The 25303-nt window shown below is 34.7% G+C and overlaps 5 protein-coding genes across 9 annotated transcripts; 2 read left to right on the top strand and 3 right to left on the bottom strand.

Moving 5' to 3' along the window:
* Positions 1-567: 567 nt before the first annotated feature.
* Positions 568-6349, top strand: LOC101214928 (tubulin gamma-2 chain). Of its 3 annotated transcripts, XM_011652420.2 has the most exons (15): positions 569-919; positions 1548-1748; positions 1918-2029; positions 2547-2947; positions 3147-3200; positions 3293-3397; positions 3498-3572; positions 3673-3717; positions 3861-3989; positions 4217-4321; positions 4402-4483; positions 5050-5064; positions 5199-5329; positions 5470-5521; positions 6113-6349. In XM_011652420.2, the coding sequence occupies exons 1-11, from the start codon at positions 791-793 to the stop codon at positions 4468-4470; spliced, it is 1425 nt and encodes a 474-aa protein (XP_011650722.1). In that variant the 5' UTR covers positions 569-790; the 3' UTR covers positions 4471-4483; positions 5050-5064; positions 5199-5329; positions 5470-5521; positions 6113-6349. The 3 variants fall into 3 exon arrangements, with proteins under 3 accessions (XP_011650723.1, XP_011650724.1, XP_011650722.1); XM_011652421.2 differs by lacking the exon at positions 5050-5064 and having other exon boundaries at positions 568-919; XM_011652422.2 differs by lacking the exons at positions 5050-5064; positions 5199-5329 and having other exon boundaries at positions 568-919.
* A 1251-nt stretch (positions 6350-7600) lies between these two features.
* On the top strand, positions 7601-8321 carry LOC101215412 (arabinogalactan protein 41). The gene is made up of 2 exons (XM_004133788.3): positions 7601-7880; positions 8034-8321. The coding sequence occupies exons 1-2, from the start codon at positions 7754-7756 to the stop codon at positions 8141-8143; spliced, it is 237 nt and encodes a 78-aa protein (XP_004133836.1). The 5' UTR covers positions 7601-7753; the 3' UTR covers positions 8144-8321.
* A 627-nt stretch (positions 8322-8948) lies between these two features.
* On the bottom strand, positions 8949-12690 carry LOC101215168 (mitochondrial carrier protein MTM1). Of its 3 annotated transcripts, XM_011652416.2 has the most exons (11): positions 12404-12690; positions 12062-12314; positions 11818-11892; positions 11471-11599; positions 11101-11160; positions 10790-10960; positions 10583-10679; positions 10359-10450; positions 10096-10245; positions 9564-9622; positions 8949-9398 (listed from the first exon to the last, which is right to left on the bottom strand). In XM_011652416.2, exons 2-11 carry the CDS (start codon positions 12296-12298, stop codon positions 9254-9256), a joined length of 1215 nt encoding a protein of 404 aa, XP_011650718.1. In that variant the 5' UTR covers positions 12299-12314; positions 12404-12690; the 3' UTR covers positions 8949-9253. The 3 variants fall into 3 exon arrangements, with proteins under 3 accessions (XP_011650718.1, XP_031738939.1, XP_031738940.1); XM_031883079.1 differs by having other exon boundaries at positions 12062-12690; XM_031883080.1 differs by lacking the exons at positions 12062-12314; positions 12404-12690 and having other exon boundaries at positions 11709-11842.
* A 4741-nt stretch (positions 12691-17431) lies between these two features.
* Positions 17432-21323, bottom strand: LOC101214687 (pathogenesis-related genes transcriptional activator PTI6). The gene is made up of 2 exons (XM_031882617.1): positions 21207-21323; positions 17432-21067 (listed from the first exon to the last, which is right to left on the bottom strand). The coding sequence occupies exon 2, from the start codon at positions 18625-18627 to the stop codon at positions 17776-17778; it is 852 nt and encodes a 283-aa protein (XP_031738477.1). The 5' UTR covers positions 18628-21067; positions 21207-21323; the 3' UTR covers positions 17432-17775.
* Positions 21324-21353: 30 nt separating this feature from the next.
* On the bottom strand, positions 21354-25123 carry LOC101214447 (ubiquitin-conjugating enzyme E2-17 kDa). The gene is made up of 4 exons (XM_004133784.3): positions 24890-25123; positions 23970-24097; positions 22611-22715; positions 21354-21682 (listed from the first exon to the last, which is right to left on the bottom strand). The coding sequence occupies exons 1-4, from the start codon at positions 24957-24959 to the stop codon at positions 21539-21541; spliced, it is 447 nt and encodes a 148-aa protein (XP_004133832.1). The 5' UTR covers positions 24960-25123; the 3' UTR covers positions 21354-21538.
* Between the last annotated feature and the right edge of the window lie 180 nt (positions 25124-25303).

Genomic DNA, 25303 nt, shown 5'->3' with positions numbered 1-25303 from the left:
TAGTTTTAAATGCGAATATATAAAAGCTAAGTTACAATCATTATATTTGTTGCCATGGGCTAGCTAGGTAAATACAACTAAATTGTCATTTCAAATATCAATAGTATGAAAGATTTCATGCTTGTTGAACTTAAAATAAATATGGATTACATAATAGATATACTTACATGATTTGAGAGAGATTATAAATAGTATATATAGTTTAATAAACTTTCCTCAAATAGTAAAGATTATTTCCAAGATTTTTATCGAACTATAGAAAATTCTAAATATAAGTTAAAAATTTTAGGAGACATTTTTAAAATAAAAAAAATATTAAAACTATTTACAAAATATAATAAAATTAATTAAACTCTAATATTTTTATTTTCTGTTCTAGTGATAGGAATTCTCTTTTTATATTTATTTATTGTCAGTTGTCACACTAGTTAAGAATTGGGCCGACTTTAGGTTTTGTGAAGGACGGCCCAATACAGCTCGAGCTTTGATTGAGAGCCCAATTACTTGTAATAAGGCCCAAGTTTACGGTGGTGTAAGTTAGCATCGGTCACTTTCAGCCGGAGTTGGTGCGCGGTCTGAACGGAAGAGCTTTAGCCTTAGCTTTCTTCCACTCTCATTTTTACTCCAAATAGAAAACCAAAAATTCCATTAAAATTTCACTTCATCAGTCCTTTCCTTTCCCTCTCTTTCTTCTTCGTTCTTCCCATTCAAAAAGGCTTCCCCCCGCCATTCCCAGATTCTTGTTTACAACATATTTTTGCTTCTGCTTAGCCCTAATTTCCCTGGGAATATGCCGAGAGAGATCATCACTCTTCAAGTTGGACAATGTGGGAACCAGATCGGAATGGAGTTCTGGAAGCAGCTTTGCCTCGAGCATGGAATCAGCAAAGACGGCATTCTTGAAGATTTTGCTACTCAGGTCCTTGCTTTGCTTCTCTTCTTCGTACACTGGTGTATTTTCTTTTAATTTATTTATATGTGTAATGTACTATGTACGTACGAGCGTCGGTGTGGTTGCTTGGTAAATTGGGGGAGAGACGAGGAAATGAAGTGTTTAGGTTGTATGATAATATATAAACATATACCTGCCTTTTAGAATGTGTTAGTTGTAAGATTTTAGAAGATAAGTGGGGAATTGTATAATGAGGGTTTTAACCAGCTAGAATTGTAGGGTGATTGGGTAATTCGCTTGCGATTTTCTTTGGCTTTGGACTCTGGTGGTGGAAATGAACGGCTACGCGAAGGGGTTATTGACAATTCAACAGCACTTTGTCTCTGGGGCGTCGGTGGGAGAGATGTGTTTGGTTTCTGGCGTAGTCCACTATTGTAATTTTTTCATGACCTTGAATCAGATTCTCTGATCTTCGTTTCATTCCAGCTCTTATCATATGACAGAAGTTTTATGGGAGCTGAGAGATTTTAGATTACGTATATTAGTAGTACTGGGTCACAATGAATTTGATTTTAGTCATATATAAGATATTGTATGCATAAGTTGCAGATACATTTCAGTGGAAGGATGTGAACATATTGTATAATATATGCAGGGAGGTGACCGGAAAGATGTATTCTTCTATCAAGCCGATGATCAGCACTACATACCAAGAGCTTTACTTATTGACCTGGAGCCCAGGGTCATTAATGGTATCCAGAACAGTGAATATCGAAATCTCTACAACCACGAGAACATCTTTGTTTCAGATCATGGAGGTGGTGCTGGAAATAACTGGGCCAGTGGATATCATCAGGTTTTCTTTTTGCCAATATTTTTTTCCTTTTTAGTTTTAAAATTCTCATTACAGACATGCTGACATTTTATGATCTAAAATCTGTACACAACAAATTTACTTGACATACTTCTTAGAACCATGCTATCCATGTTGTATCTTTTTGAAATTGATTTGAAGACTGGATCAGGGAAAGGGCGTTGAAGAGGATATCATGGACATGATTGACAGAGAAGCAGATGGAAGCGATAGCCTTGAGGGTTTTGTTCTATGCCACTCAATTGCTGGAGGGACAGGATCGGGTATCTTCTGCACTTCCTTCTAACCTTTCCTGTCTTTATCATTAGTTTTATATCTGTACTGGGCAAATGATAATTGGAAGGCATTGCTGTAATGTAAAATTCAGACAGATTTTTATGTTCATTTAAAAAAGAATCTTAATTTTTTTGTTTCAATTGTTTACCCAGACAGTTATTTGTATTGTGCGTGCATGTATTTTTAAGTAAAGAAACTGTTCAAATTGATTCAAGATTTGAAGCACTGAAAATCCTAATTTTTGTTTATCTAAGTTATTGATTCTTCAGAATTTGGATGATTGATAGTGATTGGTTTGCAGAAATATTTGAAGCAAAAAATACAAGAAAAAGAAAGAGGAGGTTTAATTCACGATGTTTAGGGGTCTAATCATTTTATCTCCAATGAAGTTGTGTGAATGTGCATTCTGTCGAAATCAAAAGAGAATACGTTAGAGTAAGCCAAGATTAAGAGGACTTTTGAGGACTAGAAGTATGATTGAGTTTATCACTTAATGTAATGCAGGCATGGGTTCATATCTTCTGGAGACTCTGAATGATCGCTACAGCAAAAAACTGGTTCAGACGTACAGTGTTTTTCCTAATCAGATGGAAACAAGTGATGTTGTAGTCCAGCCTTACAACTCACTTTTGACTTTAAAGCGACTAACACTCAATGCTGATTGTGTTGTTGTTCTTGATAATACTGCCCTAAATAGAATAGCTGTAGAACGCCTTCATCTATCAAATCCAACCTTTGCACAAACAAACTCCTTAGTGTCGACTGTAATGTCAGCTAGCACAACCACTTTGAGATACCCAGGATATATGAACAATGACTTGGTTGGACTCTTGGCCTCTCTAATTCCAACACCAAGATGCCATTTTCTAATGACAGGATACACACCACTCACGGTTGAGCGCCAGGTATTTTTTTCTGTGCTTATAACTTATTGATATTAAATAGTTTCATTATCCATCCATAGAACTTCTTCGAGCATCGAATGTGATTTTGTGTGTGTGTGTGATCACTTATATTTCTGGTGATTTATCACTTGGCATGATTTGCTTGCTTGTAAGAAAGTTTCTAGCAATATATGATCAAAGTTGTGCATCTTCCTTGCAGGCTAATGTGATAAGGAAAACCACTGTTCTTGATGTCATGAGAAGACTTCTCCAGGTAAGAGCTTTTTGTTGATTTCATTCTTATGGAAGAAAAAAAAACCAATTCGTGCCTTTCATCTGACACTATGGCATTATGCTCATTTACAGACAAAAAATATTATGGTCTCCTCGTATGCTCGAACAAAAGAAGCTAGTCAAGCAAAATACATATCAATATTGAATATCATACAGGGAGAAGTGGACCCTACACAGGTATTGATGTTCAAAACGCCTGAAAAAGAAAAAAAGGGTAAATACGTAATTTATTGCAAGTTTGCTATGGATGTATTTTGATGTTTCCACTATGGTACAGGTTCATGAAAGTTTGCAGAGAATACGTGAAAGAAAGCTGGTGAATTTTATTGAGTGGGGGCCTGCCAGCATTCAGGTTTCTCTTAACAGTAAAATCAACATTTTTTTTATATTCCAATTTTCTTAGTTACTTTTCTCTGTTGATTCATAAAAACATATATGCTGGCTTGTTTTAGGTTGCACTCTCACGGAAATCTCCATATGTTCAAACTGCCCATAGGGTACGTAATATACAGTTCAGATCCCTTTTTAACTTCTTCTCAGTCTGCTATTAATTTAATACTTTGTCATTTTTTTGTCGCTAAATTCAATCTCATGTCATCTTTTTTACTTCTAAATGCTCACTGGAAAAAATAATTTTCAGGTCAGTGGTCTTATGTTAGCTAGCCATACCAGTATCCGGCATCTTTTCAGCAAGTGTTTGAGCCAGTATGAGAAGTTGAGAAAGAAGCAAGCTTTTCTTGACAACTATCGGAAGTTCCCAATGTTTGCTGTAAGACTTCTGTTCCAATATTTTCTGCCCCAATTGAAGACTTATTGTTTATTCATTCTAGTTGAACATCTTGTGTCAGGAGTAAATATTGTAACGAAATTTGGCTAGTAATGTATTAGTCTAGGCAAGCCATTTTGGCACTACATGATTGGTGTGGTAGATTTAACCTTATGAATTGTTCACTTGATCATAGTCTAATATCGAAACAAACAATTACCATTGAACAGGACAATGACCTCTCTGAGTTTGATGAATCAAGAGATATAATCGAAAGTTTGGTTGATGAATACAAGGCTTGTGAGTCGCCAGATTATATCAAATGGGGAATGGAGGTCAGTTCACATGCATATTTTCAAACTATTTCATTTCCTACAACAAATACGACTCACTTGTTTGTGCTTTTATGATGCAGGATCCTGACCAGATTCTTACAGGAGAGGGAAATGCTTCGGGGACAGCAGACCCAAGTTTGGCCGTCTGACAAGGCAAATAAGGTGAAATGGAATTTATTTTTTGGTGGCAACGGAGGATGCTTTAACTGTTAATTTGGTACCATGTGTTTTTGACCTAGTAGTCTGATGATTATTGGCATCCTACGACCTAAATATGGCATTGACTGCAAAATATCTTTCAAAATACGTGCAAATGTATAAGGTGACAAATTGCCAGCTGGTCTTCTAGAAAAATGTATGGAAGAAAATATCCTTCCAGTTTCAATATCTAAATCTTTTTGGGGAGAATATGATCAAGCTGGAAAAACATTATTTAATTCTTAGAACGAATATGCAATATGACACCAGTATAAAATATAAATTTAAATGTCATATGGAAATCCGCCCCTTTCCAATGCCCAGTCCCAAATAAAATACTCACTTGCAGTTCGCACATATATGCATGCAGACACACACACGTACACTAAAAGACAATTAATTTTATATTTTGTATTATGCTGTCGCTTTAAAGTTACTCCTACCATATTCACCTTAGTGACAAGCCCATTCGTTTGTGTGTTTTCCTATACTGCGCTAGATGATTGACTGCTTGAATTTCCTGATTGCAGGTCATGTTAATGGAGGTTGTACCTGTGTGATTTTGTCTTTTATTTTTATCGAGTAAATATACAATCTGAAAATACAGATTCTCTCTGTATTGGCTTGTTAACGTAGGGGTCACACTCCCATTATTCTAATCCATACGCAATCTATATAGGTCTTCCATTTGCGTCAATGAGGTGTCTTTTGTTTTTTATGTTTTGGGACCGTTTGTGTGATGAAGAGTGAGGCTTGTGGCATTGGCATCATAGTTGAGAACAGCATTGTTCATCCTACCATCCACATGTGGTAGGCCTTTCTTACTTTTAACATTGCATGTGGTGGGATTGTGTGCCATATTCTACAGACCCCATGCTTGATTGACATCTTAATTCAACTTTTCCTTCAAGTTGTTAAGTGTTTGAGGATTTTTCCATTGTCACTTGCAGATCACTGGCTTTCTCTTCCAACCTAAAACATTCATTTTACAGTGAGTGCCAGGTATTACCTGTTCCCAAATCCTCTATTGATTGATAATATTTCTCAAAAGTTGGTTTCCAGTGTTTTAAAAATCCCTCTTGGGTGTGCATCTAGGCCCAAGGTTTAGATCTAGCACCTCGCCCTCGTTACAAAATAAGGTGTGCCTCAAACACACGCCTTTGTGAAGCCCTGAGGCTTAGTTTTGCATCATCTATTTTTTTAAAAAAATTATAATAAGAGGTTTTCCTTCCTTCATAACTTTAAAAGAAAAAATCCAAATCTAAATGCAAAATGTCTTGAGTTTAAGGGTGTTCTTGTCATATTTTCACTTCAACTATGCTTTCTCTTCTTTATGGCATTACTAATAATAAAAACTATTGTGCTTTACTGTGCATTGAGCTTTAAAAAAACATTGATCTGGTCGCCAATAGATTACATAAAATTTTGAATTTTGAATTTTGTTATTCTATAGAATCCATATAGATGACAATACCGACAGATGTAGCCTGGCTGTGGGGTTAAAGAGATTAGACTGTTTTGGCTTAGGATATTTTGTTGTTTTCTTCAGTATAATAGAACCTTTTCTTCCTATAAAATCTATTCCAAATGCAGGGTTGGCTGCAGGAAGACCGGTCTACGTCCATGATTGAAACATTTACTGATTTTGATGGACCATTATTTTCAAATTGCATATATATACCGACGTTGAATGAATAGGATGGTGGCAGTATCTCTTAGTTGTTTTTGTGATTTTATGATTCTGAGTGGGGTTTGTAAAGAGTGTTTGTTTCAACCTCATTACTGATTATTAGTAATGCCATAATGATTTTCGTTAATTTTTTTTAAAAATTCATCTATTACTAAAGATGATAAATTATAATAGAATTAAATTCAAGACAAAATATATATTAAGTAAATTTGCTACTTTAGAATCCATTTTTTTTATCCTATTCAAATGGATGTGATTATAGTAATCTTTAATACAATTACCAAAAAGAGGATGGGATTGTTTGAAATCAGATCCTAACATTACTTTTCAATTAAAAAAGTGTAATTTAACAATAAGATAAATATATATACATACATATATATGTTGTATATCTTCAATATATAGTAAAAATTAAATACTATTTAATCTCTACTTTGAATTGGTTATAGACATTGTCTCTTTCTTTCTTTCTTTTTTAATAAAAGTGGGGACAAAAATGGTTGGGTTTTAAAAGTAATAAAAATAGACATTTTGTAATCATATGAATAAACTAAAATGGAAAGTATTTAAACCTTTGTAAATTATATGTACAATACATCAAGGAAACTTAATATAGCCGTTAATATTAGTTGAAAATTTAGAATTGTAAACGTTAAGATTATGAATGGGACCCATCTTATGTACAGATTCTATCAACTAATGAATGGTTGCCAACTAAGTGTACAGACTGTCGGTTGGACCCATCACATGGCCTTGTAATCAAATATCTTCAATCAAAGAAAAAACAAAACCAATACAATTTTATTATATGGTTTAACAAAATAAATTAAATGTGGCTTAATTGTAACTCATATATACTTGAATATAATTTAATTGCCAAAAGAAAAATAAAATTGGAAATAAACTTGAATATAATCTAATTCTTAATTGGAAAATAAATTTGAATACTCTCAACCACCTCAGTGTAATTTAGATATAACTTTTAAATTCATTTTTCAATTAAATTCAAGATTAATTTTAAAATTTGTTCTAATCTAACAAATTTAGTTTTATTTGACACCAAAATAACATATCATCTAAGCTAGATAGAACATTTATCATAAGATTCAAATTTTATTTCGTTCTAGTACAATAATGGACGTTGGTCAAAAGTGTATGTATAACACGTAGAGAGAGCTATGTTCGATTTAAGTATAAAATTTATGGAAGTTTAGGAACCAAAATTGTTTTTTTTTTTTTTTGTTTAATGAAGAAAGAGAGTATAATTTGTAAAATAAGTATTTTGCAAAATAATTTAGGAAGTAAAAATGGTAAGGAAAAAAAAGAAAAGAAAAAGGGAAATTGTGGAGGTGAGTTATATTGGCATTTGCCGTTTTGTTCTCAATTCTCTCTCTGTTTGTTTTTATATATAAAAAACGGAAATCACCACATTATCCTCCGCCCCACTACTCTCTCCTCTTCCTTCTTCCAACCCATTTGGATTTTGATCAGAGCTTCCACACATTTCATTTCCTTTTGGAGAAGGAGAATTCAGCCATCCATCAATGGAGTCTTTCAATTCTACTTCTAGGGCTTTCAAAGCTCTCTTCACCTTCTTCTCTCTCATCTTCTTCATTCTTTCTCCACTCGTTGACGCCACACCTGCTCCCGCTCCCGCTCCTTCTAGCGACGGTATCTACCTACATTTCTTGTTTATGCACTCTTCTTCTCTTGTTTGTTGATTCACACTGGATAATCTAGGTCTTGCTTTCAAATTATTAGGGTTAGGGATTTCTGTTGTGACAAATAGGGGAATAATGTTGATTTTGTAATTGTGAAACACAGGGACTTCCATTGATCAGGGGATTGCGTACGTTCTGATGCTACTGGCGTTGGTTCTCACGTATCTAATTCACCCTCTTGATGCATCTTCTTACAATTTTTTTCTGAATTGAGTTCTTCTTCCTAGGATTGTAGCAATGTAGGCGATGTTTGTGGACGTTTGAGAAGGAACGAGACCCAACTTTTCTTCTCTCTTTTTGTGATAAAATCAAAGTGTATATTTGGGTTTCGCAGATTTTGATCAATTGCTCCATTTAATTCATTGTTTATTCGATTACTTTCTTTTTATCATTATTCATTTCATTGGATGGATCCATTTTGCAAAGCATCTCATGTTTACCATCCCGTTTGGATTGACCTCTATTGATTGGACAAGAACGAGATTTTTGTTTACACAACCCAATCCTAGAAAGAAATAACACCAAATCCTTAAAAATCAATGTATTCAAAGACTCCAAATGATTGATGAACCGACTGACATCACATGGCACTGTCGTTTTAAGGCTTCAAAGGCAGAAAGTTAGTTTTCATTAGTTGTTGCTTGTGAGGATCCGATTATTTTGCACTAACACCTCAATTCAGTCGTGTATAAAACTCAATACCAGCTCATTTTGGCCCTTTTCTAGCAAGATCATGACCTACATGATGTGAACTCTACAAAGTTTTAAATTCATTGACCCAATCAAACCTTGTTTCTTACTCAAGACTCTTGAAAATGCATAAAAAAAAAAAAAAAAAAACAGTCGAGTTTGTAAGGAAAAAAAATTTAGATTATGCTTGGAACGAGTTGCTTTGAAAAACTTGAAAAATGCTTCTCAATAAAAGTTTGTAAGTGCTTCCGAATAAACACTTCAGGAAACAATAAAAAAATAAATAGAATCAAAGCATATAGACTGTAGAGACAAAATAATATTTGAATTCTAGTGAAAACTGATAGAGCTACTTAGATTATTAGTATAAAGGATCTTCTCGTTCTATTCGAAGTTCATGTACATCTAAAATTTTGATGGAACAAATTGTTTTGTGGAAAAATTGGACAGTATAAAGATTGAGATTGGTATTGAAATAAAGGGGAAAAAAAAGACAGAGACTCGAGGTCCCATAGGAGAATTTTATTTCTTTAGAAGTTGCTGTCTATAAGCATCCAAAGGTCTTCGGCCTAAAGAATCTGTGGAAAGGAGATTTCTTGAGATTACATAGGAACATACCAAGGGCCTTCCTCTCTATTCACTCATTCTTTCTTTTGGGTGTCTGTGATACAATGCATACTTTATAACTTCGTAGAACGAGACGACTATCCCCACAGATGGACCGGCACGACCAACACGAGGACCAACTCCTGTAAACATTCCTTTGATTCGCCCATCCCTGTCCAAAGAAACAGTTTCAATTAACGAAATCTTGATCCGAAGAACCACCGTCTATAAGCATAATGAAACCCATAGCAATAGAAGCATTGTATTGTGTTATTCAACAACAAGAATAATAGCTAGTAATGGCAATGGAAATCTTGGTACTAAAATTGCTACTTACCTCCAAATTTCGGCCAGAGTTGTTCTTGTAGTCATGTTTAATGCCCTTTCAGGATCTCTCTGCAAAATACCAAATGAAACACCAGATGACTACCAAATATGCAAATGCAAAGCTTTAAATCATGGGGTAGGATGGAAAACTCTATATGATGAGGGAAGAAAATTTAGGAGAATTCAGAGAACAAGAGTCAAAGACATGGTTCTGACGTCAAGCCATAGATACCCATAAATCATTCCCAAAGACAGACAAAGAGAAGGGTTGTTCAATATTTGAAGTCCAAAGACAGAGCAGTTGTTTTCAGCATAACGGAAGGGAGTTCACATGAAACTTTAATAAATCATTCCCAGCCATTTCAGAGATCAAAGCCCCACAAATCAACCAGACAATGTGAAGGTTTCGATAATATATGTTAGCTGGGTTTGGAACCAATGAAACTGAATGAGTGACTCTCAACTTCAGCTCACAATGTGGGACTTGAGTTATAAAAATGTAACTATATATTATAGATGAAGCTTTAAATAGTAGTAGAAACCTCGATTTGCCTTCGTGTTTTAGCGACATCCAGCGGACATGTTGCAGCAGCTGCAAGACTTCCAGCAATAAAGCCAGCCGAGAAATTTGCACCAAGCACACTTGCTGCATTGGCTTCCTCCCCAACTAGGCCTAGAATTTTCCTCCTTAACTGCAAAACAAGGTGGACAGAAAAGGAAACCAAAATCCTCAAACTTACTGAAGCAAGACATTGTCATAGCTAAAATGTGCTTTTCTCAAACAGCTAAGCAGAAATTTTCTCACAGGCTCAAGTGTTGTCCAGCAGATGGCAGAGAACGGAACATCTCTAGCAATTTGAGCGCCAAGGCCAGTCCATAAGAGACGATAGTTCTGTACTGTTGGAAATGGAATCAATACTTATTGAACCATACAAAATTTAATTAGACATCAAACTATACTTCAACTACAATGCATTATACACTCTTTCATCAAAGCATCATAAAAAAAGGTATCATGGGAGTACTTACAATCTTGAATGCGATTGCCCCTAGTAGGGTTGACAACCTCAACCAGCGTCTTCCACACTCCTGGAGGCTTAGTGCCAGTTTGTTTTTCTCTAAATGCCTAGAGAAGGGAAGGAAGAAAAATCTTTAAAACTAGAGCTTGAGATATGATGAAGGATTGTGGCATCATGGTCATAACTAAACACAAGCTCAATATGCGATGTTCTAAACCTGCATTCGGGTCCGTGCAAGTTCAATAGGGTATAACGATACAACTGCTAATGAGCGGGCAGTTGATCCTGCAACTAATGGAACATATGGAGTCAAACTCGGAGCATTCTTGGTGGTAAAATCTTCCATCAAATTGCGGAAGATATCGTAACAAGGCATGTAGATCCCAACCTGGCAGTGACAGATAGGATGAACCAAAAATTCAATCCCTGAACAGAGATCTTAGCTAAAAAAGTATCTACGAGCAAACGACAAGATGAGGAACACATCCATCACTAAAAAGAAAAAACAAAAAACAAAACAGAACTCACGGTTGGCACAGCCAGAGTTAAGCTTGCATATGTGCCTCGCCACAACCTCCGAAAACCTTCCTGCAAAAAAGTTTAGCTCTTAGTGCTACTGATATGTCAAATATACTATAACAAAACGCCTGGGAATCAGGATAAGAACAGCTAGAAGCAGCCTGATCCCCATATCCCCAAACAATGATCCTTTATTCGAAAATAGAAATGTGAAAGAAATCAACACTGCTACTATATTAACAAACTTTACGCACATAAGTAACCAGACCTCAATCCTTTCATTAAATACTACATTCCACTAAAACCGTGAAAGCTATAATGTATATATGAAACTTATGGACAACCTTAGTTAGCATTAGTCTCAAAACTTTCAACTAACCTGACGAATAACCTTGTTGAACACATCAAATGTTCCCGTGTACCGGTTACATTCTGGAGAACAATTAGGTTCAAGGCCAAGAAGAGAACGTGAGCTGGATACCGATGAACATCTCAAATTAGGAATCACCTAAGGATCGATCAAGCAAAAGTTTACCGAAATATCACAACTAGTATAATAAGAGACTCTTTCTTGTACACACCCGCAAAGACAATATGCAACGTGAGACAACAATTACCATAATGGTCCTAGTCTCTTCCAGCTCATTGTAAAATTATCCAAAAATTGCAGACTCTGTCTCATATAAACATATTGAAACCAATGCATAGTAAGGTATTCAGACACACCGTATTCGTTTCTAAACTTGTCATCCGGCATTGCCCTTGATATGGGACTCCAGCAGCTTGTGCTTGCAACCTTGTCTAAAGACACATAATCAAAGCAAACAATCAACTAAAAGATACTAAAAAATATGCAACGCTTTGAAGTAACTAAGGATATTAGTAATTGAAACTACCGTGCTCTAAAGAAAATGAAAGCAAATAAGAAATGGCAAAATCCCGATAATAAATTCGTAGAAATTTAACATACCTTGGCAACGTCAAGGGGATTAACGAGAATGGCAGAAAGAAAGGCGGCTCCAGCGGCGGAAAGGGATCTTTCTCCAAAGCTCAAATTGGCATCAGATAAGCGGCGAGGCTGCTCCGATGGTCCTTCTTCGCCGTCTCTGAAGATGGAATCCGATGCAGAAGAAACATTTGTCTCAAAATCAACCCGGGTCGATGAGAAACTCGTCCAAGAGGGTAAATTCGGCTTCAAGCCCACCATATCTTCCTGTCTGCAACTGGGGTTGAAGAACACGGAAGTAAATTCGTTCCTCGCGATATTGTAGATTGTGGGTAATACAAATTTTCAAAAAAGAATGCGTCTTACGTATGACTTCTTGGTAGTTGGAGGCCCCAAATTAATGGGAAGATGAGTCGACGAATTTGAATGAATGAGAAAGAAACTGAGGCGGTTGTTGTACGCTGAATCGTTGATCAGAATGAAATCGAAGAGAAAGATGAATTGGGTTCTCTAAAACGAATATAAAACTTGAGACTTCAACATATATCACGACCTTATGGGAAATTGTGAGTTGCCATAGCAATTTCCGTGGAGAATTAACGAGAGAAGGGATTCGTGGCGTGGACAGAAAGGCGCCAAGCAAATTACTATATTTTGTATCTACATACTTTAATAAGTTATTAGTAGAGGTGTAAACCTACTTGGTTAGGTTAGTGAGGTTTTCTAGACTTATCTAAAAATCTATATCTATATTTGAACAAAATCTAATGAGGATGTAACGTACCAAACTCTAACCCTTGCTATTTTGAGTTGGGTTTAATTAAATTTTTATAACAAATAATTCATTCCAACCCAACTAAAGTTTACTCTTCATTTAACTTTAGGATTAGACCAATCAACATTGAGTACAATTGAATCATGTTATCATAAAATAATACAAAAACATAAGTTATCAAAATGAACTTGACTTAATGGTATTGGTTTACACTTCGTTACTAAAAGTTAGAGGAATCATTTATATGAATCAAAAGACATAGAGAGAAGAACATACAAGATTCGGTTGAGTTGATAGAGTGACCATAGTATTTTGATAGCTGTAATATTCACTAGTGTTAATAGATGTTGGTTCAAATTATTCCTCACCAAAAGTTCTTAACTTTCAAGTCCTATGCAGTAATAATATTCATTCATATTATTCTTTGATAATGTCATAAAGACATTAAAGATTGGTGAAAGTTTATAGAATCAAAAAAATATAAACGGAACGAGTATGTATTGTTTTCCTAACAAATTTGAGTGTAAAATAGAATAAAAGGTTAAATTCTACATTTTTGGGGCGTGTGATTTTGTGAAAAATGTCAATGCAATAACATTGGGCTTGTGGTAATAAATGGGCTCAGCCCAATCTTTCCATTTATTTACTCAGCCCACTAGAGCCCGAACACTCATGGCATTTGAGTCCAACTCCAATAAAGGAAAAGGAAAGGTTAATGAGCAAACGTTAACCTCAACTCTTTTTAAACATTTTTAGTTGATAACTATTTCTTTTGTCAGTGTTAGCTATGCTTTACTCTTTCTATCAATAAGCAACTTTGTTTCTTAATCACAATTTAGAAAAAAGGAATAACATATTTGAACTACTTATTCAATTATAGTTTAATTGATTAAAACATATATCATCGTTCAATAGGTTAAAAGATTAAATTATCGTCATCAAAAGAAAGGAGCGAAGGGTTTGATTCTCCAACCACATCCGTATGTGTGTACATGCATGCATGTAATTGATTTGTGGATGTATGTGTGGGATGGTTTTATTATTGTTTTTATGAAGAAAGAGTTTCTGAATGGGTTTCGCTGTTCCACGTGGAAATTATAATGGTGTGTATGGTACTCACGGGTGTGGTATGGTCCATCTGATTACTCCCTTAGTTGTTTGTCAGACTTTGAGACTTTTTCTGTCGGTAAAATGGGCCTAATGGGCTTATTAAAAAAATCCTAATTCTCACATCCTAATACTCATAATTATCTTTTATAATCCCACTGATAGCTCACTCGGTATACATATGATTGGAATTAATGTGTTTTGTGCTTCCACGTCACGAGTAAATCATTTGGGCTTAGGAGCAATTATTTCTGCGGATCCAGGTGTTTGTGGCCCACCGATATTAACGTACTAGAGGAATTATTGAAAAGATGGGCCCAGCCCATTTCGTAGTTTCAAATAGAGGCCCAAATCTCACTCTGCTGTTTATTCACTATCTCACGTGATCTCTCTCTCAATTTTGTCACAACTGATTGTGGTCAGTGATCGGTAAAATTCTGATCGGAAAAGAAAAAAAATTACATCGTATTAATAGTGTATTTGTTTGGTCCATGTATTTCTAAATATGATGAAGAAAAAAAGAAATAATTGGAGGACAAAATATATATATATATATTTTATAATCTAAATAAACCAAAATTGAAAAAGTGAAGAGGAAAACAATAATATATAGTTGATGATTATTATTTTCTCGAATTATTCCAATTGATACTCTATGTTGTTTTCTTTTCAAGAAAGACCATAAGCATATAGTTTTACTAAGTAATTTTGTATTTTTAGTAATTGGATTCTTCCCATTTTTTTCTTTTTTAGTTCTTAGATTTTGAAATGGAAAATACAAACTTGATATATTGGTTTTTCCTTCAATGGGATAAGATTTAAATCATATATGATATGAATAAACATTTTTTTAAAAAAATTTAGATCTATTGACATCGGACTCATAAGTTAATAGTTCAATTTGTCTACTGTTTTTTATGGTAAAAGGTTTTTTTTTTTCTAACATTAATTAAACCAATTTAAGTATATGTATGTAGGCTGATTATTAGAACATCAGAAACTACAACATCATGTTTTGTCTTCTTCTCTAATCTAAAGAAAAAGAATAATCATGAAATAGGCTTTAAAGAAACATAATAATAATTACATCATTACATGTTTCTTGGATACTCCACATTTTTTTCTCTCTCCCGAATAAAATATTTTAAGATAATGAGAAAAATAAATAAAATAAACTAATCACAAAATGAAAAGGGAAAGGGAGACAATTTAATTGAGTTGAAACCATGATGAGTTTAGAGTAATCCAAATTAAGCAAGTACGCGTACGGAACTATATACATATAGTTCTCAATTTGAATTTTATTAAATAGTCTCTACCCTTTCATTTAGATATTTGCACTTCATAATATTCTAAGTTTACCAACAAAAAAAAAAAAGTTAAAATCAAGGTTACAAGTGAAAATATTGAACAATATAATATATAGAGATCGATAAAATTAAAATATTTTAAAATCTAATAACTAAATTGAAATCAAACTCATATGAAAATGGATAGGAGAAATAAAAGTTACACCAAAATCACAAAAAATGTATTGATTTTCTTTTAATTTGTAGAATGGCTGGTTTTGATGATATTGAGTTAATATTGGGGAGTGATTTAAGAGAATTTAAGGTTAAAAGAAGAGAAAGTGAGAAATTGGGTGTAAAGGGTATTTGGATGTAGGACAGAAGAATGATCTCCCACCACCACAAAGACCCAAACAAGAATCAGTGCTGTGTAGATGACACCAAGGAATGGTTTTTTCTCACCCTTTTTTGCAACCAACATATTTTCTACTTTTCCCCTAAACCCTCTTTTCACTTTGCTTACTATATTATTTCTCTTTTTCAACTTGGAGCTAGCAATGGTAAATATTCTTTCTTTTCATGTTGTTTAGGTTCAAAACTACCCACTTGTTATTGCTTTTGACTCTTCCCATTAATGGTCTCCTTTAGTTCTACAAATAGCCCTTTTATCTCCAAAAACTAAGTACACACAAGCATTAACTTAAGCAAACCTTAAAGAGTATTCCCCTGGTCCTTTCAAATTATTCCCTCAAAACACACTAGCTAGGATGAAAGAAAGATGAGCTTTGACCCTTTCTTACTAGGACCCTAATATATGGTCTAAAATCCCTCAAACCCGCTTTACAATTTCTATAATTAATAACAATTTATACGTCAATCTAGCCACCTATAGCTTACATTTTCTTTATCGGAGAATCAAATCAAAGGTTCAAGAGATTTATTCTCGAATATAATGAAATTCACAAACGAGATACATAGAATCACTCTTCAACCAATAGCTACAATTCATCAAAATGAGAATACAAGTATGACATTCAGCCAACACCTATCCAATATGTAATTCATACTCAATTGTCTAACTATAGTTTTCATGCTACAGTGCAGTTGAGATAGATTCGAGCATTCTATTGCTCAAGATGAAGAAATGGAAATGGAAAAAGAAAAGAGAGTGGTGAAGAGGGGGGGGTGTTGGTCCACAAGAAACCTCGTACCAGTTGTCTGCAGTTAGAGGGCTAAATTATTTCCCAACATTATAACATTTATTTCAAAAGCTAACCATGACAGATGTGCATTGCCTCTTCAATTATTCTTTTCATATGCCCTATGATCTCTCTCTTTTTTCCTTTTTCAACTTTCCAAATGAAGATATAAACAATCCCTATCTATCCATAATTTCTCCTTAATTACATACACAATCTTATCTAACCCTATCCCCCCTCTAAAGAATCGGTTTCTATAATTAAGTACTACGTATTAATTCAATTTGATTATTGGTCTTTTTTCTTTTTTGGTAAATTATTTGATTAGTCCCTATAATTTAGATTATTCACACTTTTTTTTTTCAATTATTTTAAATTTTTGGAAATTTTTTTATTTATAACTATAAACTATAAGGATTGTATCCATTTAAACACAATAGTTTATAAATGTTTGCATGATCTTTTTGAAAAACTCCATAGACTTATAATTCAATCAATAAAACCCCTAAACTTTACTAAAAATTGAAGAAGCCTAAACACATGTAAAAATTTAAGGGCTTTTAATTTATACAACCTCCAAAGTTTAGTAATATAAATTGATATTTTTTCTAAAAATTTCAATTAGATTTCTATAGCTAATTAGAAGTCCAAAATTATCTTTAAATCACATTTTTATCTCTTAAAAAACTTCAATATTCGTCCTCTTATTTTTATTTAATTAAAAATATAAACTTAGATTCCATTTGGAATGACACACTTAAGTGCTAAAAAAGATTTAAAAAATAGTGATTCCCATGCCACTTACTTTAAGTAATGATTATAAAGATGTAGATGTTTTTGTAAAAGTTTGATCAAGTTATAGGTAAGAATGAAATCGAAGCTAAACTAAAACTATAAATAAAACCAAGTTTGAAAGAAGTCCAACTACAACTACCAAAAACGGTAATTGAAGCTAATGTTGGTTACTTTGTTTTTCAAATTTCAAATACACAACTACTGAAAATGAAATCCCTGGTCAAAATTCAAAAAGCAAAAACCAAAGAGAATAAAGTATTTAGATACTCAAATAAAATTCTGTAACCTACCCCCATTTATTGAACATATCTTAAATCTAGAAAAAGTTGGGGAGTACATAAAGTTGCACCTCACTATTCTATTTCCAGACAATACAATTCACTCCAAAAATAAAAGCTCATAAAACATACATTAGAATACAAAATTAAACGAAACAAAAATTTAGAAATTAATAATAACAAATCAATAAATAATAACAAAAAAGAAAAAGAAAAAAAGAAAAGGATAACAAAACAAAATCCTCTCTCACAGTCACAACTGCCCGTACAATCCCAGCTAGTTTTGTCAGTCAGTCTACGCAATACTAAAGTTTGGATCTTGAAAATAATTCTCTACGTCCCATTTACATGAATCGAAATCCACCGAAATGTCCCCAAAGTCTTCCCATTTCGGAATTGTAATTTCCAATTGGTCAGAAAATATCGGTTGTGGGTTTATTAAATTGAACAAGAAACTGTTAGAATTCCGATCATATAGCCAATTGAATTCGTCTTCTAATCCTGATTCTTCGCTTAGATAATGGTCAATGGCTCTCCAATTTTCATCTTCTAATCTCAAAACGGAAGTCGGGGAGCAGATACTCCGAGATTCTTTGGTTTCGGAAACCGCCGCCGCCGCACTTTGATTTTCCGGTGGCGGCGGAGTGAGATATGTGACAAGCGTTGTTTCGGAATGGGGAGTTTCAGCGACAAAATTGGTAAGAGCGCTGGGACCTCTAAGGCGAACAGCGGCTTGGTCGTAAACAACGGCGGCTTCCTCCGCCGTGTCGTAGGTTCCAAGCCAAACTCTGGTTCGCCGTAAAGGGTCTCTGATCTCCGCCGCCCATTTCCCCCACGGGCGCCGCCGAACTCCACGAAACTTTCTATGACTCTCTGAATTTCGCGGCGGATTAGCTCTGGACTTCGGCGGCGCTTTTTTTGAACAATCGGTAGTGAGAAGCCTGATCTCGGTCACGTGGCGTTTGACATGGCGGACGAGGATTGGCTCTTCGTCTTCCCCACTTGACGAATCAGTTGCATCGGCGTCGGTGTAGGAAATTCGGACGAGTTTGGTCTCCGCCGCCGGTTTGTGGGTGACGGTTCTGGTTTCTCTGAACTTAATTCCGCCGGAAAAAACTCGACCCATTAATGGGTAGTGGGATTTCATAGCCCTCTGAACTTTAGGGTCAAGATTCGTAAAAAGGGGAAACGAACTAAGATCTTTTACGAACTAAATTTGCAGATATAGGAAAGGGAATGGGAGTGAAAAGAAGAGGAGAAGGTTCTGAGTCTGAGAGGAGCAGAGCAGAGCAGAGCAGAGGAAAGCAAAAGGTCCAGATTTATATGAGTGTTCTGTCCTATTTACTTCTTCGAGCAAAAAATTTAAGTTGTAAGCATTTATTAATTAAGTATAAATTTTAAGGATTAGAGTCGCCGCATATTTCATCGGGACGTTGTGCTTTCTCCACGTGGCAGTGCCTTTTCACTTCCCGTTTTCTTATTTTAAGTATGAATTTGGACAGGACCAGATATTTTGTTGGTTTCTTCTTCCTTCCTCCCAAGTCCTACACGAAATAATCACCACTCCTATGGGGGTTTCCCCCTCTTCCACTATAAAAATAATTTTAAGTAGACTAAACACTAAAAGTAGACTTTTCAAAATTTAAAAAAAAAAAAAAACACACACACACACACACTACCGTAGTAGAGAGTGACTAGAGCAACAGCTATCCATCCAAAATATAATTTAGTCAATAATGTATCAACAGCTATCCATCCAAAAAATATTTAGACCAACATAAATATCAAGAAAACCAAAAACCTAATAACTCTGTCAAGTATGATGAAGAGAATACCATGAGAAAAGAGATCATTACAAAACAAAACAAAGAAAGATTCTAAGAAAATCAAAGCCACAAAACATGAAGAATTTTGTTTCTCATTAAATAGAATTGACATATTTATTAATAATACATGGACATGTATATATTTTGGTGAGAAATTAACATGAATTGTTAAAATTAAGGCTATATTTTGGATATTAAATAGCATTATTTGCTTTGGGCCAAGCATGTGAGTCCAAGACATTAAAGGAACTGTCATTCTCCATTAGATATCTTCACAAAATTCATTTTCTTCACGTGATTTCCTTTCATTCTTGGATTTAATGAAGTGAAACTGTAAAGAAGATTCATCATACAAATGTAACAGCCGATCATCACCCACCACTAATTTTTTGTTTCTTATTCACTTTTTATTTGTCCACTCGTTATCTTCAGATTAAACCAACAAATCATATTTTTGTCATCATCTCTTCGAATTCACTTGGGAGAGTTTGAGTCTTAAGACTAAAACTTAAAATTGCTTGAGAATAGCCTAGAAAAACGCTCTCACTTTAGCATTAAGTTAGAAAAAAAATGCTGAGAGTCGTTTTTCCTCTTTTAGTTAGGTTTTTGATGTTTGGATTTAGTTGGGTAAATGAATAGAAAATTTAACAAATAAAAAACGAGATGCACATAGTTGGATTAGGGATGAATGAGATATGTGAAAATACACATCATGACACGGGTCGCATGCACCCCAAAGAAGAAGAGCTAGCCTGATTGAACACATACTTCATATAGAAGCTAGAGAGATTGACATGAAAGACGACCATTTCAAGAGAGATTATGCGGTCCTCTGTTTGAATGAGTGATTATTGAGAGTGACCAAGTCCCACATCAACTAAGAAATGAAAAAGATCACAACACAGGAAGCCTACAAAGCAAACGTCTTTGTTTTCCCTCTCATTAGATGACAAATGTTGGGTAATGATCCAAAACAAATTATTGGGAAGTGAAGGCTCTAAAAACCAAACAAAGTGAGCATGCACGTAATAACCCGACCCTGTTGTTGGCAAAATTGGCAAGGTGTATGATGAGTGCTTGATAGATATTATGTGCCTTAGAATTTAAGTTTCGAAGTATATGAATAGCTTTCGACAATTATTGTCGGAAAGGGAATTCTGGGGTGTAGTTCATGTCCACCTACGTTTGAAGATAAGTTGAAGAGATGGCAAAACCAACTTGAGGATACCAAAGGACAGCGCAACATTTAAATAATTTAATTTCTTTTTGGGAATAGGATGTAGGAATTGTCCCACTTTCTTTGTCAACCAAATTGCAGCCCTTAATCTATTTCTATTGATAGAAGGAGAGAGAGAGATTAATAAATTGACATGGGAGTGGTAGGTGCAAGAAAGAAGACACGACAATGTCAAGACGTTTTCTGATGGATCTTTAAACGCCTTTTCGGTCTTTTTCCTATTCGAAGTGTGCTTATTCCAATTATTTATTAAATTATATACTAATAAGTGCTCTCCGATCTTTTTTTTTTTTCCAACTGAACTGCGTGTGTTTGTCCAATATTCAACTGTTTACTGATTAAAATCAGTATTTACTAAAGCTATACGAAACTCAATCTAAACATAGATTGAAGTTCGATCTTAAAAGAGAAGTCTTAGATCCAAGAATATACGGATGAAAATTGCCAAAAGTCAGACCTGTGAAATCCTAAGTTCTTAGGTTATGTAGAGCCCTTGCCGTCCAGCCCACCCGTTTGTTTCATGTCTACGTTTTGCAGCAAAAATAGTACGGATAATTTCTCAATTACTCAAGAGAAATGTCTAGATCCAAGAAAGAAATATAAGGCAGTTGACAAAATGAACGGTGAAAAAAGAAAGTTTAGAATGTGGAAAAGATTGCATACCCTCAGAATTCAAGTGGGTTGGAAATGCAATTGGAACGGCATTGGCCCATTCTCCGCCTTTATCCTCCACCATCATGAGAAGCCATGATGCCAAATAGTTCCATCACTAGCTTGAAATCTAGGATTAAGAATCACAGGTCATGGAACTGTACAAAATCAATTCCATATAATTTATATATATTAGTCGAAACACAGACTTAAAGCATCAGGTTGATTCAAATTGGACAACATAGAATTATTTCAATCTCCCACAAGAGTAGATTGTACAGAAAACTTTCATTTATACATGAGAACTAACAGCAACATCCCTCATGCCCTTCCCATAATACATACTAGCCCATAGCATATTTCTGAGTCCAGCTCCTTGCAGTTGTCTCATACTTGGCCCTATCGGTCTTGTACAGATGAGCAATTTCTGGCACTAGTGGATCATCTGGGTTTGCATCAGTCAAAAGGGAGCAAATAGAAAGCAACACCTGAATATGAAAAAAACCCTTCCCAACAGACTTAAAAACTGTATGTGGTATTAATCAGAGCTAGGAACATAATGAAATTCACATGCAGAAAATCATTGATAGTTATTCCCTATTCTCAAAGATGTTTGTCAAAGACGCTGCAGAGCAGACAATGATCCCAATATTCTAAAAAATAAGATGCAGCATACCGTCCAAATTAGGAAAGATCTGGAATTTTAGCAGAGGAAAACAGACTCAGAATTACAGACCACAATCTCACCATGTCAACAGTTGACGGCGACCACTGACACCCATTTCACCCCTTAAATGCTAAGTAACACTTCCAAGTTTACAGTATGAAGTTCACAAAAACTGAAATCTGACCAGAATATCATGCTGTCACCCATCCTCTTATTCCCCACCAGGATTTTGATGACAAAGGCAGCATATCTAAATTTCGTATGCCCCAAACTCTTGTTGTGTTTCAAATATAACCGCATCCTACTTTTTCAGTATTTGGTCTAAGTTGATGGGTTAGCTTTGTTTTCACATGACGAGTTCTTGGATTTAATTTTTTTTATTACTAGAGCTGGTAATGCAACATTAAAAAAAGTACTGATATGAAATAAAGATGACATGAAAGGTGAAAAACTGTACATCAGTGTTGATCACTCTTAGTACAATTGCCAATCGCATTATTAAATATGTTGAGTTAGTATCAGTCATCAGGATTCAGGAACGATAATAAACCAAATTAGTGGGTTTTTTTCATCTTTAATATAAGTAATCAGTTTAATGTCTTAAATCCCTAGTAAAGCAAGAAAATCATAAATGCTGCCCGACACTTAATTTAAAGAATTTGATCCAAAGACATGGTGCAAATGAGGCATGTGATAATGGATTTCAAACATCAAGGACTTGAATGTCAAAATTGTCAAGAGGTCAAAACCTTTGATATAGTCAAAGCAGGACTCCATTGCTCTTTCAAGATGTCCAGGCAAATACTACCGTTACTGTTGATGTTTGGGTGAAAAACTTTTGTCCGGAAAGCAACCTAAACAAAAATAAATTGAAACAACGTGAAAACTTATAGGTAAAGACTCCCTATGGCCTATATAAAGTGGCATAATTAATGATCTATAGAAATAATAGTACATGCTCAAAAAACTCAAAATTTTATCAAGAAAGAAGGAAAACAGAAGAGAAGGGAAAGAAAAGACTTCTTCTCCCACTACAGCCAGTGGCAAAAATTCTCCAATTAGCAAAACTTAATCAAAACCACTACTAGAAGGAGCAACGTAAGAAAAGAGATCTCAAAATTGCATAAAAAAAACCATATTTATCCCTCGAAAATTTCTGCTATTTCTTTCCAGCCAATTCTCCCAAAAGATGACCATGATAGTAGCTCTTTTCTTTAAATGGATGACCTCCTCACACGAGAATAAAATATTGATGTATAGCGAAAACCACCTTGAAATTGAAATATAAAAAAATACACCTCCACATGCTCTAGGTACAAGGGCACCACAAAAATTGAGAAGATATCTTCAAAGTTAGACCTGCACACATTGCACCACTCAAGGGACACAGATTTTAGGATTTCAACCCTGAAGTCTGCCGGGCACGATCAGCCCACCATTATTTAGGGTCTACAAAAAGAACCTATGGTTCCACATTAGATCAGAGATAAAAATTCCTGAAATTAAGAAACAAACTCCTAGGATTTGAACTCTAGCCAAACTCAAGAAAAAAGGGAGCTCCATCCACAAATGGGTGCCCCAGAACCTAACAAGGCCTCTAGATAAAATAAAGCTTTAAGTTATACTTAACTGACCTAAATTATGTCATCACACTTACCTTCACAAATCGAGTTCTTACATTCAGCTACAAATAGTGCTTACTATGGTCAAATAGGCAGTAAGCCTATTTCAATAACCTCAAATGCGATATGCGGTTTATATATTAAGTTTTCAGAGTGTGGCCTTTGTGTGGTCAATAAATCTGCCACAAAATATAATTGGCAGATATCAGATGGTAAACTATTTACCCGAATGACCTCCAAAAACAATCAGCACAGTTAAGCAATGGCAACTGAACTGTTTAGCTCAAGAAGTGTGCAAACAACTTCCAGCACTGACTTCACTAAGTTTTTAATCAAATAAGATCTAACCACAGTGACAACACACATATATTGAAGCCACTAGAGAAACTAATGAAACAATAACCAAATTATTTCAAATGACACAAACCGGTAATAACAGGCTGAAAATGTTGACCATAACCAGATATGTAAGATTTTATGCCATACCTTGGGAGGCTTAAATGGATAATCGGGAGGGAAGTGAATAGTAATTAAAAAAACCCCTCCTGCATAAGGACTGTCTGGAGGGCCCATAATTGTTGCTTGCCAATGAAACATATCTTCAGCCACAGGACCTGTTACAGAACAACTTATTGTCTTATATTGTGGCATTTGTAGGAGAAACAAAATAGGTTTAATAAAACACAGACTAATTCAGGCAAAAAATAAACATCTAACAATTGTCTTATATTGTGCCATTTGATTCTTTTTCTTATCTAAGTCAGACACAGAGCATAAATTTATAATCTCCAACCTTTTTTAAAAAAATGTATTTATAATCTCCTACCTAAATCTTAAGCGATCACACCGCTCTGAGTTTAGCTCAATTTTTTTATCAACTATAATTCAAACTTGAAGATTCTTAGAATAGCGTTTTGGAATATAGAAAACTATATTAAGACAGTACATCCACTGGTATCTATAGTTTCCTACTCAATAGAGTCTTGCTTCAACAACCATAGCATATGCAAAAAAATCAAACTACAATGCACGCTTCAGTTTCTATCCAAATTCCATTCCACAATACGATCAATTATTTTGAGAAGAGACAACCAAGAAACCATATTCCATATTTCAACCGTAAATTTGAGATGACAGGTAAACGTTACAAAGTCCAAAACCGATATTCCTAGACTTCCATATGATTAGCTAATTATGAACATGATAATTGAATTCCCGAGTTGATACTATTTCACGCAATCCACAAACAAACATTTGGATCCACTTAATTTACAAATAAAAGAAGAAGAAGAAACTTGTTCTAAGTCACCGATGCTGTTTGTAAGGACGCAATCAGTAGATCGACCTTAAAAAGGTGAAGAAATAGTAGATAGCAAAAAGAAAGTAGAGTAGAAAGAATACTGAACCGGCGCTGCAGGAAGTAGGAGGATCTTTCTGGAGATCCTTGAGCTCTTTCAAGATCCGTTTCGACGCCATAGACGGTAACCTGGAGGGGCCACTCCGACGAGAAAGCTGAGGGGGAAAATGGCGGAAATGTCGCGTGCGGGAAAATGAACAAAGCCAACGAACCCAGTTGGCGGAAAGCGTAACGTGTAAAATCACCAAAGGTTTAAATTGATGTTTACCTTTTTTTTTTGAAGTACAAAGTACTTAATTAAAAAAAAATGGAAATTATAGTGTTTAATTACCCTCCAAACTAGTTTTTAAGGTGTTTTTAAAAAAAATCACAAAGGTATTTTAATTAAATTTTTTGGGAACATGCAAAAAAGAAAAAATAAGATAATAATTAAGTCCACACTACACACTTTATTATTTGCGAA

This window comes from Cucumis sativus, chromosome 3 (assembly GCF_000004075.3).
Source record: "Cucumis sativus cultivar 9930 chromosome 3, Cucumber_9930_V3, whole genome shotgun sequence".
In the NCBI taxonomy this organism is placed as follows: Eukaryota; Viridiplantae; Streptophyta; class Magnoliopsida; order Cucurbitales; family Cucurbitaceae; genus Cucumis; species Cucumis sativus.
This window is presented reverse-complemented; position numbering and strand designations above follow the sequence as displayed.

Coding starts and splice junctions, on each gene's coding strand:
- LOC101214928 (XM_011652422.2), top strand. CDS start 791: ATGCCGAGAGAGATCATCACTCTTCAAGTTGGACAATGTGGGAACCAG. Junction 920..1,547: donor TTGAAGATTTTGCTACTCAG/GTCCTTGCTTTG, acceptor TAATATATGCAG/GGAGGTGACCGGAAAGATGT. Junction 3,718..3,860: donor ATGTTCAAACTGCCCATAGG/GTACGTAATATA, acceptor AATAATTTTCAG/GTCAGTGGTCTTATGTTAGC.
- LOC101215168 (XM_031883079.1), bottom strand. CDS start 12,298: ATGGTGGGCTTGAAGCCGAATTTACCCTCTTGGACGAGTTTCTCATCG. Junction 11,161..11,470: donor TCAACAAGGTTATTCGTCAG/GTTAGTTGAAAG, acceptor ACTTTTTTGCAG/GAAGGTTTTCGGAGGTTGTG. Junction 9,399..9,563: donor ACTCTGGCCGAAATTTGGAG/GTAAGTAGCAAT, acceptor TTCTTTGGACAG/GGATGGGCGAATCAAAGGAA.
- LOC101214687 (XM_031882617.1), bottom strand. CDS start 18,627: ATGAAATCCCACTACCCATTAATGGGTCGAGTTTTTTCCGGCGGAATT.
- LOC101215412 (XM_004133788.3), top strand. CDS start 7,754: ATGGAGTCTTTCAATTCTACTTCTAGGGCTTTCAAAGCTCTCTTCACC. Junction 7,881..8,033: donor TCCCGCTCCTTCTAGCGACG/GTATCTACCTAC, acceptor TGTGAAACACAG/GGACTTCCATTGATCAGGGG.
- LOC101214447 (XM_004133784.3), bottom strand. CDS start 24,959: ATGGCGTCGAAACGGATCTTGAAAGAGCTCAAGGATCTCCAGAAAGAT. Junction 22,716..23,969: donor ATCCATTTAAGCCTCCCAAG/GTATGGCATAAA, acceptor ATTTTTGTTTAG/GTTGCTTTCCGGACAAAAGT. Junction 21,683..22,610: donor CTGCTTTGACTATATCAAAG/GTTTTGACCTCT, acceptor TTTCATATTCAG/GTGTTGCTTTCTATTTGCTC.